Genomic DNA, 16541 nt, shown 5'->3' on the forward strand with positions numbered 1-16541 from the left:
TCACTTAGCTTCGATATCCAGTGTATAAACTCTATTTAATAAAGAATAAACTCTTTATATCAGGGAAAGTCTTTAAGTCTGAGGTTTAGCCTTTTTATAACGACTTTAAGAAAGTTTTAAACCATTGTTTTGTTTCAAGTTTTCTAAATATAACTTTTCTACTTGAATTTGTACACTTTGAACTCCCTTTCAGGCTGAAAGGGACTGAAAAAATTCATACCGAGAGATTCTTTTAATTCCTCTCTATATATTCTATTCTCTATGTGTCTCACCCTTTTATCAAAAGTCGGAAGGAACACAAAAAAATAGATATAAAATAAAAAATAATGAGAGGATAAAGGTTAAAACGTTCCCCACTATAGTTTCAGTAGAAGTAAATATTTCCATTTACTGATAGCGCCAATTGATGGATTCATACCTCTGATTGGATAGTAAGATAGATAGAAAGATAGATGTTACCGCTATACTATTTCTATTGGTTCAGAATAGACAACAAACACATGACTGAACCCTGATTGGATCAGGCGCTAATGGACTTGTCATACATGAGTGTTCCATTTTGAAGACCACTTAGAATTATTCCTTTTGGAAACTCAGATATTTGAACGATTTTTTTTTATATTATTTCAAATAATATTATTATTTCAGATTTAATGTTTGGAAAACGAGAGGATGAGGGAATCCCTCTGTATTCTCTCCAACAGGCAGAAATGAATATTTATATTTATATCGTCAAATTTATCTATGCTCTGAGGTTGGAACTTTTCTTTAAAATATCGTTATAATCTTGATTGCTTAATCTCGATATCCAATGTGGGCAGTTTTTAATTTGAAGATAACTGCTTGATCTCTCAATCAAATTATCTCTGCAGGGTATGACCAGCAAGGGATATCGGAGATGGATTAGATTAACCCGTAGATTTGCTTAAAATGGAGATAACTGCTTGATCTCTCAATCAAATTATCTCTGCATGGTATGAACAGCAAGGGATATCGGAGATGGATTAGATTAAACCGTAGATCTGATTAAAATGGAGATAAATGCTTGATCTCTCAATTAAAATATCTCTGCAGGGTTGCAGCAAGGGATATCGGAGATGGTTTAGATTAACCCGTAGATCTGATTAAAATGGAGATAATTGCTTGATCCTGAGATTCACAACACAAACGTTCTGATTTCTATAGTACTTGCATAATAAAACCACCTTAATCAAAAAGATTTTAAAAAATTCAAAATATCAATCCTTGTAATAGTATTATCTTTTTGTTGCTGTCTTTTCTACAAGCCTTTCCTACATTTTAAATAAACACATAAAGATTTTGCAGAGTTTCCTGATTGTATTCAAGGATTCGCAAAATAAAAACTCGAAATTATCTGACCTTCCATGGGATAATTGCCTGATCAGTTCAGTCGTTATTATCGGACCTTCCATGGGATAATGTGGCTGATCAGTTCAGCCGTTATTATCTGACCTTCCAACAAATCAACTTTCTATTTAAACCCCAAAAGTAAAATCATTTTATAAAATTAGGAGAAAAAGAATACGAAGAAATCTGAGTTTATCAGAGTTGGAAGCTGTATTTCAGATCCACAGGTACAATCTACAGGAATATGTACTGCTCAAACTAGTCAACTTAATGTGTACTGTTTAGACAATTAAGCGTATTTGAATGTGTAATATTCAGCATAATGTACAGTTTAAACTGTGTACTAGAATATGTACTGTCAAATCTAGTATACTAGATTGTGTACAATTTAGTTTATTGTACTTGAATTTTTACTGTTTATACCAGTGTACTTAAATGTGTACTAACTCCACCTGCAGTGTACTTAAATGTGTATTGTTGTAGACCAATGTACTTGAATATGTACTGTTTTTAGACCATTGTACTTAAATGTGTACTGTATTGACAAGTGTTATACTTGAATGTGTCCTGTTTAGACTAGTGAACTTGAATGTGTACTGTATAGACCAGCGTACTTGAATATGTACTGTTTAGACCAGTGTACTTAAATATGTACTGTATAGACCAGTGTACTTGAATATGTACTGTTTAGACCAATGTACTTGAATGTGTACTGCATCAAGATCATGATGGACTAACCTCTGTACTTGCTGAAGTTGCTCCTGATGAAGATGGGGTTGAAGCTTCTCAGGTCAGGACGGATTCTCATCAGTTTGTTTTGGTTCGTTTTTCAATATTCAATGTTTTAAACAGAAATTATAAAGATTTTTATATCTGTTGTTTTTAACAATTATTTTATTTTTGATTTGTTATAAAAATCGAAAAAAATGTGTTTGGGGTTTTCTCCTGCAAAACGTCGTTTTTTATTTTAATCGATGAATCATTTTACTCTAAATGCCGTTTTGAACTTTTAGAGTTGGCCTAATACTCGAAAATAAGCTGGTTTCCTTTTTGAAAGATTTAGGATTTAAATGTTTATCTAGTAAAATATAATTTAACAAGATTACTCCCACTACTATTAGTTAATCCATATGAAAACTATTTAGCTCTTTACTGGACTCTTTCCTGGTTTAATCTTTTATCAAAATCTACTTAGATATAAAATTTCAAATTTAAAAACAAAATTTCCAGTTAGAATTTTCTAATTCTAGGAATATTTAGAATTATCCTTTACCCCCTGACCACTGGATTAACCAGCCTACATCAAAGCTTGGAAACTTCAGGAAACAAATCTTTAAAACCACCATCTGCAATAAAAAATTTGAAGTTCTCAAATTAAAGAAATCCAGAAAAGGGAAATATTTTAAAGATTTGTCCCTAGAACACTGCTTCACATTGCAATTGAACAGATTGATTTGAAATCAGGTGATATTGTTGATAAAATCCATTATAAAGCATTGTATTTATGTATATCTTTATATATGTATATATGTATTTCTTAGCTATTGCTGACCAAACGGCTGGACCGAATAGGCTGAAATTTGTTAAAGGATAAAAAATAGATATTTTTTTCTTAACAATTATATCTTTTTAAAATTTGATTTTAAAAATTCACGGGCAACGCTGGGAACTTTAACAATTAATAATTAAAAACTACTTATCTTTTAAAAATAATGACGTATGCCCGATTCTTAACAGTATCTGATTAAAAATTGTCCTTGACTCTGCTGTAGAAATCCGCAAGTCCCTGTAAACGATCAATTTTCAGATAGAAAACAAATATCCCAGGGGTGAATCGGGCATAATCAGAGTGTTACTTAGGTCGAGGTTCCCTGTAAAATATAGTTTTGTTTTGAAAATCATTATTGTTTAGTTTGTTTATTACTGAGAGGAGGGGCTAGGGCAGATCTTCATAATGAAGACCTTGGAGTCTCACCTGTACATGTTGCTTGTCAGGTCTGTACCTTGGAGTCTCCCCAGTACACGTTGATTGTCGGGTCTGTACCCTTGAGTGTCCCCTCCCCAGTACACGTTGCTTGTCAGGTCTGTACCTTGGAGTCTCACCTGTACACGTTGCTTGTCAGGTCTGTACCTTGGAGTCTCACCCGTACACGTTGCTTGTCAGGTCTGTACCTTGGAGTCTAACCCGTACATGTTGCTTGTCAGGTCTGTACCTTGGAGTCACCCCAGTACACGTTGCTTGTCGGGTCTGTACCTTGGAGTCTAACCCGTACATGTTGCTTGTCAGGTCTGTACCTTGGCGTCTCACCAGTACATGTTGCTTGTCAGGTCTGTACCTTGGAGTCTCCCCAGTACACGTTGCTTGTCAGGTTTGTACCTTGGAGTCCAACCCGGACATGTTGCTTGTCAGGCCTGTACCTTGGAGTCTCCCCAGTACATGTTGCTTGTCAGGTCTGTACCTTGGAGTCTCACCCGTACACGTGTCAGGCCTTTACAGTGTTAAGTGTCCTGAGCTCGAAACTTAAGACAGAGTAAATGAAACTCAGTTTTGGAAAACCAATTTCTTGATTTGGGTCAGAGAGTTAAATGTGTAGATACCAATATTTTTGTTCAGAAATTTTATTTCATTTGGTTTCTTTGCATTTACAAATCAGAGTTTGTGGCAAGAACTCAATTTCTTTATAGACCCTAAAAAGGAAATTAGGAAGTTTCGTTCAACGATATACTTACTAGTTACTTATGTTTCCGGCTCAGTGTACGGCATCAGAATGCATAACAAGCATATTTCCTCTTTATCCTCTTTTCCTCAGTTTTGGAAAACCAATTTCTTGATTTGGGTCAGAGAGTTAAATGTGTAGATACCAATATTTTTGTTCAGAAATTTTATTTCATTTGGTTTCTTTGCATTCTCTTTTTCTTTTCTGATTTGTTAAATTAAAATCTACAAAAACGACATTGAGTTACAAATCAGAGTTTGTGGCAAGAACTCAATTTCTTTATAGACCCTAAAAAGGAAATTAGGAAGTTTCGTTCAACGATATACTTACTAGTTACTTATGTTTCCGGCTCAGTGTACGGCATCAGAATGCATAACAAGCATATTTCCTCTTTATCCTCTTTACATGTTTAAAGTCGGAAATATCATAATCCTTGGAAGTAAATCCGTAAAGATCTTAGTTTGTATGTTCAAAATGTTTAATATCCTTGAAATCCACTCCTACACAATCATCTTTATAATCTGTATTATCTTAAATCCTTGTTGTCCATGTAGATATCGCAGGATCTAAACATATCCCCCTGTGTATAGGTGAATAGCTTGGATATACTAGCTGAGCTAGTGAGGGATCCCAGGAACTCTGGTAACATCAACGCCGGGATGAGAGATGGTAGAACATGTCTGCACATAGCTGCAGACAAAAACAGGTTAGTTAAACATTACTGGATTCTTTTAAGAAAACAAGATTTTTTAAATGCATTTTTTTCTTATCCCGCCTGTCACACATATATGGTGATATTTGGGGCAAAAACGCAATAAGACACACAAAAAAAAAACATTGTCAAGATAACGGAAGCTGATTACATGCCTCAAAGTGTAATTTACATACCCTATTATATTTGAAACCTGATGGGCTGAACCGTTGATAATTTTATTTAGCATAGTGTTCATAGACTAAAATACATAAGGTCTACAGTATCAGGTTAAAAAGATATGAGCATACAAATCTGGGAAAGGGTAGAATATTCATGAAAGAAAAGAATTAAATAATAGATACTATTTAAATATTATCAAGGTTGGAGATTCTTCAATTTATTTTGGAAAATAAAGCTCTTCAAACAGTAGATCCAGGTACTAGAATATTTTAAAGGAATAATGCGCAGTTAAAAGGTTTCCGCATAAATTTCAATTTAATGCTTTTATTCTCCTCGGATACTAAACGAACACTGATGCATCTATTCTTGTTCACAAATTTCGCCCTGCAGAGAGAACTGGTTTCAATATGCACGCAGAGTATACGCAACTGCAATTAACTTTCCTTGCATTATAACCTTGATAATCTGCGTACAGTTTTTTATATTAGGCTTATAAAATTTATTAAAATGACAAAAAGTTGAGCCATAAATGATCCGAAATGATGTGGGACACCCTGTATCTTAAAAGAAGTATACTGCATAAGTAAATTATCATAATAATCTTGTATAGGCGCTATAAAGTGGCTTCATTCGTATTGAAAATTTAATACGAAATTTAATTTTTTGAATCATGTAATCAATGTATAATAATAGATTTTTCATCAAAGAGTAATCAAGACATCGTATTTTTGCATCATGTAATCAATTTATAATAATAGATTTTTCATCACAGAGTAATCAAGACATCGTATTTTTGCATCATGTAATCAATTATAATAATAGATTTTTCATAATAGAGTAATCGTATTTATGACTAATATTTTATATTTTAGAGGATTTGAGGGGTAGACAAACACCCTTGTATTTATCAGTTAAAAAGAAAAATATAGAGGCTGTCAGGTGAATTTAATTCTTTTATATTAAACGTGTTTAAAAATAATAAAATGTTAACTTTAGTAACTTGTATTAAGAATTTTAAGAATTAAGTATTTGCTTTGGTCATTAATTCAGAAAATCAAAAAGACAATTTTTCATAATCTTTTTTTTTAATTAAGGAAAATTAAATAATTATAAATTTTTAGACTTTTGTTGGAAAACGGTGCACAGTTGTTGAATACAGTTGACAATAAAACCATCAGGTAGAGAAATAATTTTTTATTTTAAATAAAAATTATATTTAAAAAAAAGTTATTATATTCTTTTCGCCTTCAGAAATTTCAACATTATCACATAGTAACATGTGGGGACACAGCGTTGCCCAGTTACTTCCGCCGTTTACCCGCGTATGGTCTAGAAATACTATTTCAGCAATATTTCCCTATAAAAGTCGACCCACTCCACTTAGAATCTCAAAACTAAACTAAGAACATTCCCCTGGATCTCCCGAGTTCCACAAATCAAATTTTGAGGCAATTTGATCATGTGGTTCGTGAGTTATGATCGGACATACAAACAAACAGAAACAAATCACTACTTTATTTATGTCGATAAGAAAAGGAAAATAAGAGAAAATACGCTAATTTCTATTTTTTGCCATTAAAGAGATTAAATTTAATAAATTTAATTCTAATTTATCTTTCAATGAAAATATCCCGGCGGGATTAAATGAAAATTGTTGCAAACCAAAAAACCCGCTTTTTATAAAGGAATGGGTATTGGTATAATTAATTTGTATAACCTATTAACGTCGTTTATTGTTTTTAATGTTTTCGTGCAGACTTTTTTCATACTTTTTGCAATTGATGATGCCTTTTACCACCTTTTACACTACAGACGTGTATTAGATTTTTAATCAGTTATTTTGATCAAGTAAGCAAATAGTATGAATATCTAATTGACAAATTTGAACATTTATGAAAATATATTAGAGTGTTTGATAGGTCAATATTTGTACTGCCAATTTCAATAGTCTCAACAGTCAACACAACGTTATAAGATTTTTTTATTGTGAATCATATAGTAGCAGTGTACTGTGTAGTATTTTATATATGCTTTTAAGCATTTGAAAAATCAAGATTTAAGAAAATGACTCTTTGTTTTTTAATTAGTTCAAAGAATGTTTTATTAAACACAATTACGTTCTTCCTTTAAAATGAAATGCGCAAAAGGGAAATAACAGAAAAAGAAATGCGCATTTTTATACTGCGTCTAGATTTTAAAAAAGTAATGTAATCTAATTAGAAAAATGAAGTTTTTCCTCATATTTTTTCCATTAAAATCTAAATTACATCGTACTGTACAAAATGCGTAGTGATAACAGAATAAGAGCTACAAAAACTAAATCATCCTTTTTGACGATTCCGCTAAATCAAAAAGGAAAATATTTGAATATATAAATTGATTATAATGAAAAATAAGGTATATAAACATACATTTGTAAAAGTTTCACATTTTTTTCTTCTTAAGGGAACACATGAAAGAGAATATACCGAATTTTAATCCAGAATCCGTTCAAATTAAGGTAATATTAGTAGTTTTCTAATACTTTTAAAATATATAATTTTTATAATTTTAACGATATTAATTGTATGGAAGCAAGCATTATTTTTTTTGTCTGAAATAATTTTGACTTTTGTAAAGATCAAGATAAAAGAGAGGAATGGTGAGGATGTTGCATACTCCCTTAACCGTATCCTAGATAAAGCGCAGATGAACATCATCAAGAACTTACCAAACTCTCAGGAACTTATCCAGTTCAAAACCTTTATCCAGGTACTTATCCAGTTCAAAACCTTTATCCAGGTTCAAAACCTTTATCCAGGTACTTATCCAGTTCAAAACCTTTATCCAGTTACTTATCCAGTTCAAAACCTTTATCCAGGTACTTATCCAGTTCAAAACCTTTATCCAGGCACTTATCCAGTTCTAAAGTCTTTTTCCAAGTACCTATTCAGTTCTAAAGTCTTTATCCAGGTACTAATCCAGTTCTAAAGTCTTTATCCAGGTACTTATTTAGTTCAAAACCTTTATCCAGGTACTTATCCAGTTCAAAACCTTTATCCAAGTACCTATCCAGTTCAAAACCATAATTCAGGTACTTATCCAATTCAAAACCTTAATTCATGGATCTATCCAGTTTAAAATTTTGTTGCAGAAACATTAGTTCTTTTGTAATTATTCAAAACATTTAATCTATAAATTACCAATACCTCAATTAGTATGACGCATGGCAGATTAAATAAACTTATCCTGAGGCCGAATTTAAAGAATTTGTTCCGCGGCTTAAATTTACGCCGTGACTCAAATATGGTTTGTTCCACTTAAAATTGTATTTAATTATAATTCAAGATTTAAGCCGGCGCTCGATTAAAACCGGTTTCTGGGGGATTTGAGACGCGGCTTAAATTCATTAAATTCGGACACCGTTCAGGTTCAGAACTTTCCAAGCATACTTTACCAATCCAATTCAACAGAACTTATCTTGTTTAATATTCTACTGGAAGTTCATTAATACTTCATGTAATATATGTACCATGTACTGCATTGTTGACCAACATAATTGACAAAAATTTGTTTTTTAGTCTCTGATTGCAATGGATAAAAAACTTCTAGACAGGTAATTTTAAGAATTTTAAAATATATAGTTTTAAGTTCTCTGTGTGGTTCTGTCAACCCTCCATTGAAAGATGTGTACTTCCATTTCACACTGATAACCTTGATTTCACACCGATACCCTTGATTTCACACTGATAACCTTGATTTCACACTGATAACCTTGATTTCACACCGATACCCTTGATTTCACACCGATACCCTTGATTTCACACTGATAACCTTGATTTCACACCGCTACACATGATTTCACACTGAAAACCTTGATTTCACACCGATACCCTTGATTTCACACCGATACCCTTGATTTCACACCGATATCCTTGATTTCACACCGGTACCCTTGATTTCACACCGATATCCTTAATTTCACACCGATACCCTTGATTTCACACCGATACCCTTGATTTTACACCGATACCCTTGATATTTGTCGGAGAAAAAATGATTGAGTTATATCACTGTTTATCAGTCTGAAAATAGGTTAATTTCAATTTCAGTTACCTATCGTTGACATGAGGATATATGTTTTGAATCGAGGAAATATGAACATTATCCTTTTCAAGCAAGAAACCCCCGTCATTATCTTGCTTATTAATACTCAGATAAAGGTTTAAATCATAGCGTCGTGAATCGGCATAAATAGAAGCTCACTATAAACAATGTCTACAATTCCTTTAAAAATTATTAATATTGTAATTAATTATTAAAATTATTAATAACTGTTTTAGCTACGACTGTGGAGGATTCACGTTTCTTCAAAAGGTAAAAAAATATATTTTTAAATATCAAGTTTCAGTGCAGTACGTGCAAATATCCTAAAAATGATTTTCTATTATTTTCTATTTCAAAAATATCTTTATTGGAAAATACAGAAAAGCAAAACATCTAAATATCCAAAGTGAAATGAAATGTCAATGGTTTGTAAAATGCCTATAATAAGCCTGTACAGTATACACTGATTCAGAAACGTGTTTATTATGTTTTGCATTTTTACGTGATCAGTTCGGTTCCGGAAAAGTTTTAAAGAACCTTCACAGAGGCTGTGAAAGGGAAGGTACGCGTAATTTCTAGTGCGCAACACAGCGCACACCGGAAATTTCAGCGAAACAAAAAGCGGGTTTTGATGAGTTTCCATGTAGATATCTCTGTACTAGACGAATAAAAAAAGCTGTTAAGGGTACCGTGCTGTAAATCTGGCATTGCCCTTCCATCATGAAGGGTCAATTGAAATTACGCTTACAGTTCCTTAGTTCCTTTAAAAATGCAAAACCTCTAAAAATTTCAAATATTACATGCAAAACGCTTCTTGGCCAAACTTTACTAATGGTCTGTGCACAGTACTTTGTACACGACATGATAAAAGATTATGTGAAACGATTATTCCAAATCCGAAAAAATTTTCCAGTGTTTTTTTTCACCACGTCACACCTTCTTCTCATCTGTATAAAGATAGAGCTTATTGGGTTAGATGTCCTAGTTTTCTTTAGAAATCTTCCCCCCTTAATTTCTAAACCAGCTTCTGGAAAGGTTCCGACAAGACATTTACATTACGGAATTGATCCGGGAATAATTTGTTTAGAGCTGTGAGTACGGATTTTCTGAATTTGTCCATATTCTCCTGGAGAACGGAGCTCATCCAAACCAAACCATGGAAACCAACTCTACTAAGTAAGTGGATAATAAAAACTAGATAGATAGAAGGATGGATAGATTGATAGATGGGTGGTATCCTAAATCTTGCGCTTTGCATTTATAGAATGTATATGTCTCGGGCTACAATAAAATAAAAGTGAGTTGGAGAGGAAACCCCTAAGGCCAAGGTGTTGTTGAGGATGTCTAAAAATTTGATGACTAACTTTCACAGTTCTCTAAATCTCAGTGAGAAGTAATCAAGTGAAGAGAGCAAGGTCTCATGTCTCAAGGAGCACGAGTCACGACTCAAATTCTACTTGACGGCAAAATTAAGAATCTTAAAGAATAATGATAAAATTGCAATATATATTTATTTTCAATGTAAATAGTAGTGGCAAAATTAATCTTATTCTAATAATTTCCATAAATATTTAAAAGTTAAAAAAAAACCTTAGCAACATGTTGTTTCTGGACAAATGCCGTTAAAAATCATTTGTCGTTTTAAATAACAAAACTATTTACGACTAATTTAAACATTTACTAGCGGAAGATAAGTACAATTTACAATTTCTATGGTTTTGTGTAAAAATGAGAAATGAACAGACTAATTCAGGGTTTTTTCTAAAAGTTTAAAAATATAGAATAGTATATCGTGAATAAAAGTCAACAAATAAAAACAGCTCTTTTTCAGAAAGTTTTTAATCAAATAACAATTTAAGTTAGGGAACTTTAACGGACTCGGGAAAAAAAACTGATAAAATTAAAATAGAATTAACAATCCAATAACATCGTTCTTTAAGAAATAAACAATAATTGACAAAATCCACACAATGTTAAACATTATTTAGACCTGTTCTGCTTGCTGCATATGGAGGCCATCAAGGGGTACTCCAGGTTCTTCTACAACATAAGGTCAAATAATAATTTAAAAATCAGGGAATAAAGGGAAAGGAAATGGCGCTGGTCTGGCATGAGAAAGCCAGTCGTACTGCTTTGCAAACGAGTTCGGTATTCCTTACACACACTCTTTTGGTAGACACACAACATGACTACAGTCAAGGGAATTGCAGAACAGTGTCGTCAAATATAATTAAACTTGAATAACGAGTAGTTTATTGTAAACTTTAATCAAATTATATTCTTTGCATTCAAATTTGACATATAATGTTGACTTAAATATATAAATATATTAAACTTATTTTTAAGTAAACAATTAACAATAAACAAATGTACCCTCCTAGACTGTACAAATACCAAGATTCTTATGCACTGTATATACCTACAGTACACACCTTCGGTTCGGTATTACTTACACACACTCTTTTGGTACAGACACACCCACATGATGTTTCCACCTCCTGAAAAAATGCATTCTTAATTTAAAGGTCAAATTAAAGTAAAGGAATTTATTCATTGCCACGAAATCAAATGTATAACCTCTATATCTTTGCAACCTAATGGAGTTAAATTTTCATAGAAATCAAACTTAAGATTATTTGATCTAACAGAATTCGTAATTCGTAAATATCAAAGGTCGACGACATCGGGTTTCAAAAATATAGTGTTGTCTGGGAAATTCCATTTAGGTTATATTGGAATACGACATGTTTTCAATCATAACTGCTCTTATAGAAGACATATCCAGAAAAGTTAAATTGTTTTCAAGAATAGTGTGGAACCAAAAAAAGGAAATGATTTCGTAGACCATTAATATTTCAAACTATGAATTCTGTTAGACAAAAAAGTCTTAGTTTATAATATCAAAGGTGTTCACCATTAGATTTCTCATTATTCATACCATAACATAACATAACATCTGGAACTTGAAAGAAACCCTAACAGAAAACACATCTTTCGTTCAAATCTAAATATGTTTAGATTGATTCCCTTGAAGGAGGACAGGTCGTGAACCTGACAGTTCAAGAGAAAACAAAGGAGACAGTTCTCCATTATGTACTCAGTAAGCCCAGGTAGAAAAATAGGGCTGGGACCAAATTTATTGAAATTTATTTGCTTATTGCTGGTTTTATCAAATATCAAATATATTTATCAAAGACAATTTTCAAGTCGTCTCTCGATTCTTATGTTTATTGGGACACCCTGTAGCGAGGGAAGGAAGGCCAACACCAACAATTCCTAGTCTGTGCCACATTCTTCTTATTTTCTCGTTCGAGCCACCTCGAAATCCTCGTCCTTTTAAAAATGTTTTTTTTAAATGTCCAATCCTTAAAGATAAGAATATTTTTTGAAAATCTGGCCACGTTATTTATAACGTTTGTTATCGGCCGGCTATAAGAGGAATATGAGAACCTTGTCACATTTCTCGATAACTCCGTCAATTTTGAAGGTCCAAAATGGCAGACAATATTTGGGAATTCTTGAGACCAGCAATTTCAGATGTCGATTGATTTAACTACTAAAATACTTTAATACCGCACGGAACAAAGACGATATTAAAGTCTTCACTAAATTCCCTTTTTTAATATGGACACACTGTATATTTACACGTACATGTAGACAAACACAAAAAAACATTGAATGTATCTAAAGATTTTTAAAAAATGTAATGGTCATATATTCTCTCAATTCTAAAGTTCAGCGGAAATGCAAAAAAAATATGAAAACGTAAAAAGATTTAAATGCGTATATATTTACACGGTAAATTAGACTAATTAATTTTACCTAGAAATGTTAAAAATACGACGTAGAAAATATCGTGATATTTTCAAGGTTTTTTAAGTTGTTAAGGGTTCACAGCTATCAAGAACGGTATTCAAGAATTTCCTGAGAAAATTTAATAATAACAGATTATATTCACAAAAATAATTCATAATCATCATCATCATCATCATCATCATCATCATCATCATCATCATCATCATCATCATCATCATCATCATCATCATTATTATGATTATCATCATGATCATCATCATCATCATCATCATCATCATCATCATCATCATCATCATCATCATCATCATCATCTTCATTCATATTATTATTACAGCAGAGGTCCCCGGATTCAGGGAGGTGACTACCCCGGGTGTTTAAATCTCCTACTGGAGTGTAAGGACAGAAGCGTGGTGGATGAATTGAACCGTATAATGAACTGGTCTGACCGTCAAGGGAATACAGCTCTACACTACGCTACCCAACTATGGACCCAGGTACTAGTGGGAAAATGTTTAAAGTCCTATTATTATATAACCAAGGAAGACTTAGCTCGATATTCAGAGCAAATACAAATAGGGTCACATGGTTTATCACTTTAAACGGATTACAGGCGTAATTTCTAGTGACTCTCCATTACGGTTTTCCTTGAATGAGACATCCAGTTCTTCTCTCTGAATTGTGATTTTTATAATATGTCTTGCGCCTTTCTACTTCAAAAGTAACGGAGAAAATTGCCAGAATCAAACATGTGTCAAGCTAGAAAACCCACCGGGTTTCTCCACATTATTGAACAAAAATGTTTAAAGGGTACTTCTGTAAATCGTGCCTTTTAATTCTTCTTTTAATTCTTTTAATTCTTTTAATTCTTTAAATTCTTTAAATTCTTTAAATTCTTTTAATTCTTTTAATTCTTTTAATTCTTTTAATTCTTTTAATTCTTTTAATTCTTTTAATTCTTTAATTCTTTTAATTCTTTTAATTCTTTTAATTCTTTTAATTCTGAAAAGTTGGTACGCCATGGCACCCATATAGCCAATTGTTTATACACTGTCAAGGGTGAAAGAACCCGACTCAGTCCTATTATGAATTTAAAAAACAAAAATTCGCCTTTGGTCTTTGTTTTCATTTTAAACATAAATTTTGTTTGTGATAGGAAACTGTTCGAAAACTTCTTGAACGCGGAGCTAATATCGGAGTTAAGAACCGATGGAGTGAAACACCCATCTCAAAAATTCTCCCGGAAACGATGGAATCGTTCCTTGACGAGTTCTGTCTCACCTCGACGAACGATGTTCAGCACGAGGACTTCGAGTTGAAGTTTCGATATTCGTTCCTGGCTCCACCTGTGGATAGTCCTAACTTCGATGAACATGATCCTGAAGGAAGGGAGATGGTGGAGAATAGAGGTGAGAGGGTTACAGGATTACAGAGAGGGTTTATTTATTTAATCAATATATATATAATCTTTTATTTAAGGAAACACATCCATCCTATATAGTGAAAACTATGGAATAGGAATAGGGCTTCTAAACTGAAGTTATATTGTAAATTTAGTACAATTAACATGAAACACAGCAATATAGTGCAGTGCAATAGCTCATGTTACTGAATACAGGTTTTTTAGCTACTAGTAAAACTGTTTCCTTTGTAAGAACATGAAATACACTGTAAAATTACTTTAATGACGTCTTTCTATTCCACATTTACTGGTTCTCACAGTAGATATGAAAATGCGGGAAAATTTTTTACAGGGGACGGAAACGTCATGTGTGTGTTTCCGTACCAAAGAGTGTGTGTAAAGTTTACCGAACCAAAGTGTGTACTGTAGGCTATAAAGCTAAATTTTCATGCAAAGAATATAATTTGATTAAAGTTTACAATAAACTATAACTCGTTATTCAAGTTTAATTATAATTGACGACATTGTTCTGCAATTTCCTTGACTGTAGTCATGTTGTGTGTCTGTACCAAAAGAGTGTGTGTAAGGTTTACCGAACTTGTCTGCAAAGCAGTGCAACTGGCTTTCTCATGCCAGACCAGCGCCATTTCCTTTCCCTTTATTCATATTCCCTGAATTTTAACATTTCATTGTACTGCACTTTAATGAACTGAATTGTATTGCATATTACTGTACTGCACTGTACTGCACTGCTTGTTTAATAAAGCTCGCCGAGGCAGAGAAAATAACAATTTACCAAACCCGTTTTCACACAGAAATAATTGAATAGATAAAGAATTAGAAATTAAAACATATGAAACTATGAACTATGAATATTCTGCTATAAAGAAATATATGCTTATGAACATACTCCTGAAAAGAAATTATTGTTTAAATCTTATAGAAGTTGACAAACCTTTTCTTTATAGTATCTTTTTTTATGTTATTCTTTATAAATAAGTTCGAGGATTTCTCTAAATTTCTAAAATCATAGTTTATTATATCTTGTTTCTATTTGATAGCCCTGCCTGAGACCGAGAGTCTATGGTATATGGCGGATAGTCAGTACCATCGACACCTGCTCAAGCATCCTGTTATTACAAGCTTTCTATGGATGAAATGGCAACGGATAAGGTTAAAGAAATTGTATTTTTTCATCTGTTATGGTTAATACTGAACGCTTGATATCGATATCTAATCGGGGCACTTTTAAATTTGAGTATGAATCTGATTTAATTTTATCCCTGAGGGGATAAAGGATAGCAAAGAGGAATTAGATTAATCTGTAGGTTTGCCTAATGATAAAGATCTATGTACATTCGATCCCTAGATTCACTGAAAAATTCTCAATTCTGGGTAAAGTTCGTTCCGAACGGAAAATATTGAAAATTACCGGAAAATTCCCTGAATATCTTCTTAGTGAACGGAATTTCCCGTCATACTTTTTTATCGGAAATTTTAACTTTATCAATTAAATCAAATTTTAAATATAATTTTTTTACTTGATAACATTGCTTTTGTCAATTTGTTCGTTAAATGGGTTAAAAAAAGAACTTTACGATTTCCACTGCGCCAACATTTATTAAACTTATAACCTTATTATTTAATCATTTTATATTGTTTTCTTTTGTTTTCTTTTTTATATTTTGTATTTAAAATTATATTTAAAATGTTAAATTTTCAGAAAATATTTCAACCGAGGACTGAGGGTTTATCTTCTCTTTGTCACCTGCTTATCCTGGTTTATCTTTGAGGAAAACATTTTTATATTTCTAGAAGTTATATTTTTATATTTCTAGAAGTTATATTTTTATATTTTTATATTTGTATATTTTTATAGATCAAAACAACTTTATCTAATTTCTGATCCAAAAATATCCTTGATATTTTCTTTCAGTCTGGTTCTCTATGCACATTTGCATAAAACTATTTTATATTTAGTATTAGCAATTTGAAATGTACAGAGTCCTTGCCACAATACCTCTGATTTTCAAATCCCTTTATCTCTGCAACCCGTCGTAGACTTTTGATTTTTTAAACTATAAATTCCGTTAGATCTTCTAGCCAAAGCTTGAAATAATAAGGGTTTACACCTAGAGATGGATAGTTTTTACTTTTTTCAAACACGGTTGTTTTGTTTTAAAAACGACGAAGAAAAAACGGAAAGCGAAATGGTCGTTTTTATAAATATCTTTTTTGAAAAAGATCGTTTTTATAAATATGAAACGAAGAAGTCGTTTTT

The 16541-nt window shown here is 32.2% G+C and overlaps 1 protein-coding gene across 2 annotated transcripts in view; it reads left to right on the forward strand.

The window, feature by feature from the left end:
* The first annotated feature begins 652 nt into the window (after nucleotides 1–652).
* The window catches only part of LOC111711781 (transient receptor potential cation channel protein painless), a 34403-nt gene continuing 18514 nt past the window's right edge, over nucleotides 653–16541 (forward strand). For both annotated transcript variants that reach the window (XM_023486216.1, XM_023486217.1), the window contains exons 1-21: nucleotides 653–704; nucleotides 1533–1595; nucleotides 2060–2158; nucleotides 2629–2690; nucleotides 2789–2832; nucleotides 3281–3363; nucleotides 4676–4791; nucleotides 5160–5215; nucleotides 5832–5898; nucleotides 6081–6137; nucleotides 7405–7459; nucleotides 7579–7710; nucleotides 8520–8554; nucleotides 9282–9315; nucleotides 10133–10221; nucleotides 11034–11097; nucleotides 12064–12155; nucleotides 13196–13355; nucleotides 14015–14267; nucleotides 15322–15433; nucleotides 15984–16053. In XM_023486216.1, the coding sequence (XP_023341984.1) occupies nucleotides 654–704; nucleotides 1533–1595; nucleotides 2060–2158; nucleotides 2629–2690; nucleotides 2789–2832; nucleotides 3281–3363; nucleotides 4676–4791; nucleotides 5160–5215; nucleotides 5832–5898; nucleotides 6081–6137; nucleotides 7405–7459; nucleotides 7579–7710; nucleotides 8520–8554; nucleotides 9282–9315; nucleotides 10133–10221; nucleotides 11034–11097; nucleotides 12064–12155; nucleotides 13196–13355; nucleotides 14015–14267; nucleotides 15322–15433; nucleotides 15984–16053 (1794 nt within the window). In that variant the 5' untranslated portion in view covers nucleotide 653. The remainder of the gene's footprint in view (nucleotides 705–1532; nucleotides 1596–2059; nucleotides 2159–2628; nucleotides 2691–2788; nucleotides 2833–3280; nucleotides 3364–4675; nucleotides 4792–5159; nucleotides 5216–5831; nucleotides 5899–6080; nucleotides 6138–7404; nucleotides 7460–7578; nucleotides 7711–8519; nucleotides 8555–9281; nucleotides 9316–10132; nucleotides 10222–11033; nucleotides 11098–12063; nucleotides 12156–13195; nucleotides 13356–14014; nucleotides 14268–15321; nucleotides 15434–15983; nucleotides 16054–16541) is intronic.

Source organism: Eurytemora carolleeae, unplaced genomic scaffold (genome assembly GCF_000591075.1).
Source record: "Eurytemora carolleeae unplaced genomic scaffold, Eaff_2.0 scaffold940, whole genome shotgun sequence".
Taxonomy (NCBI): domain Eukaryota; kingdom Metazoa; phylum Arthropoda; class Copepoda; order Calanoida; family Temoridae; genus Eurytemora; species Eurytemora carolleeae.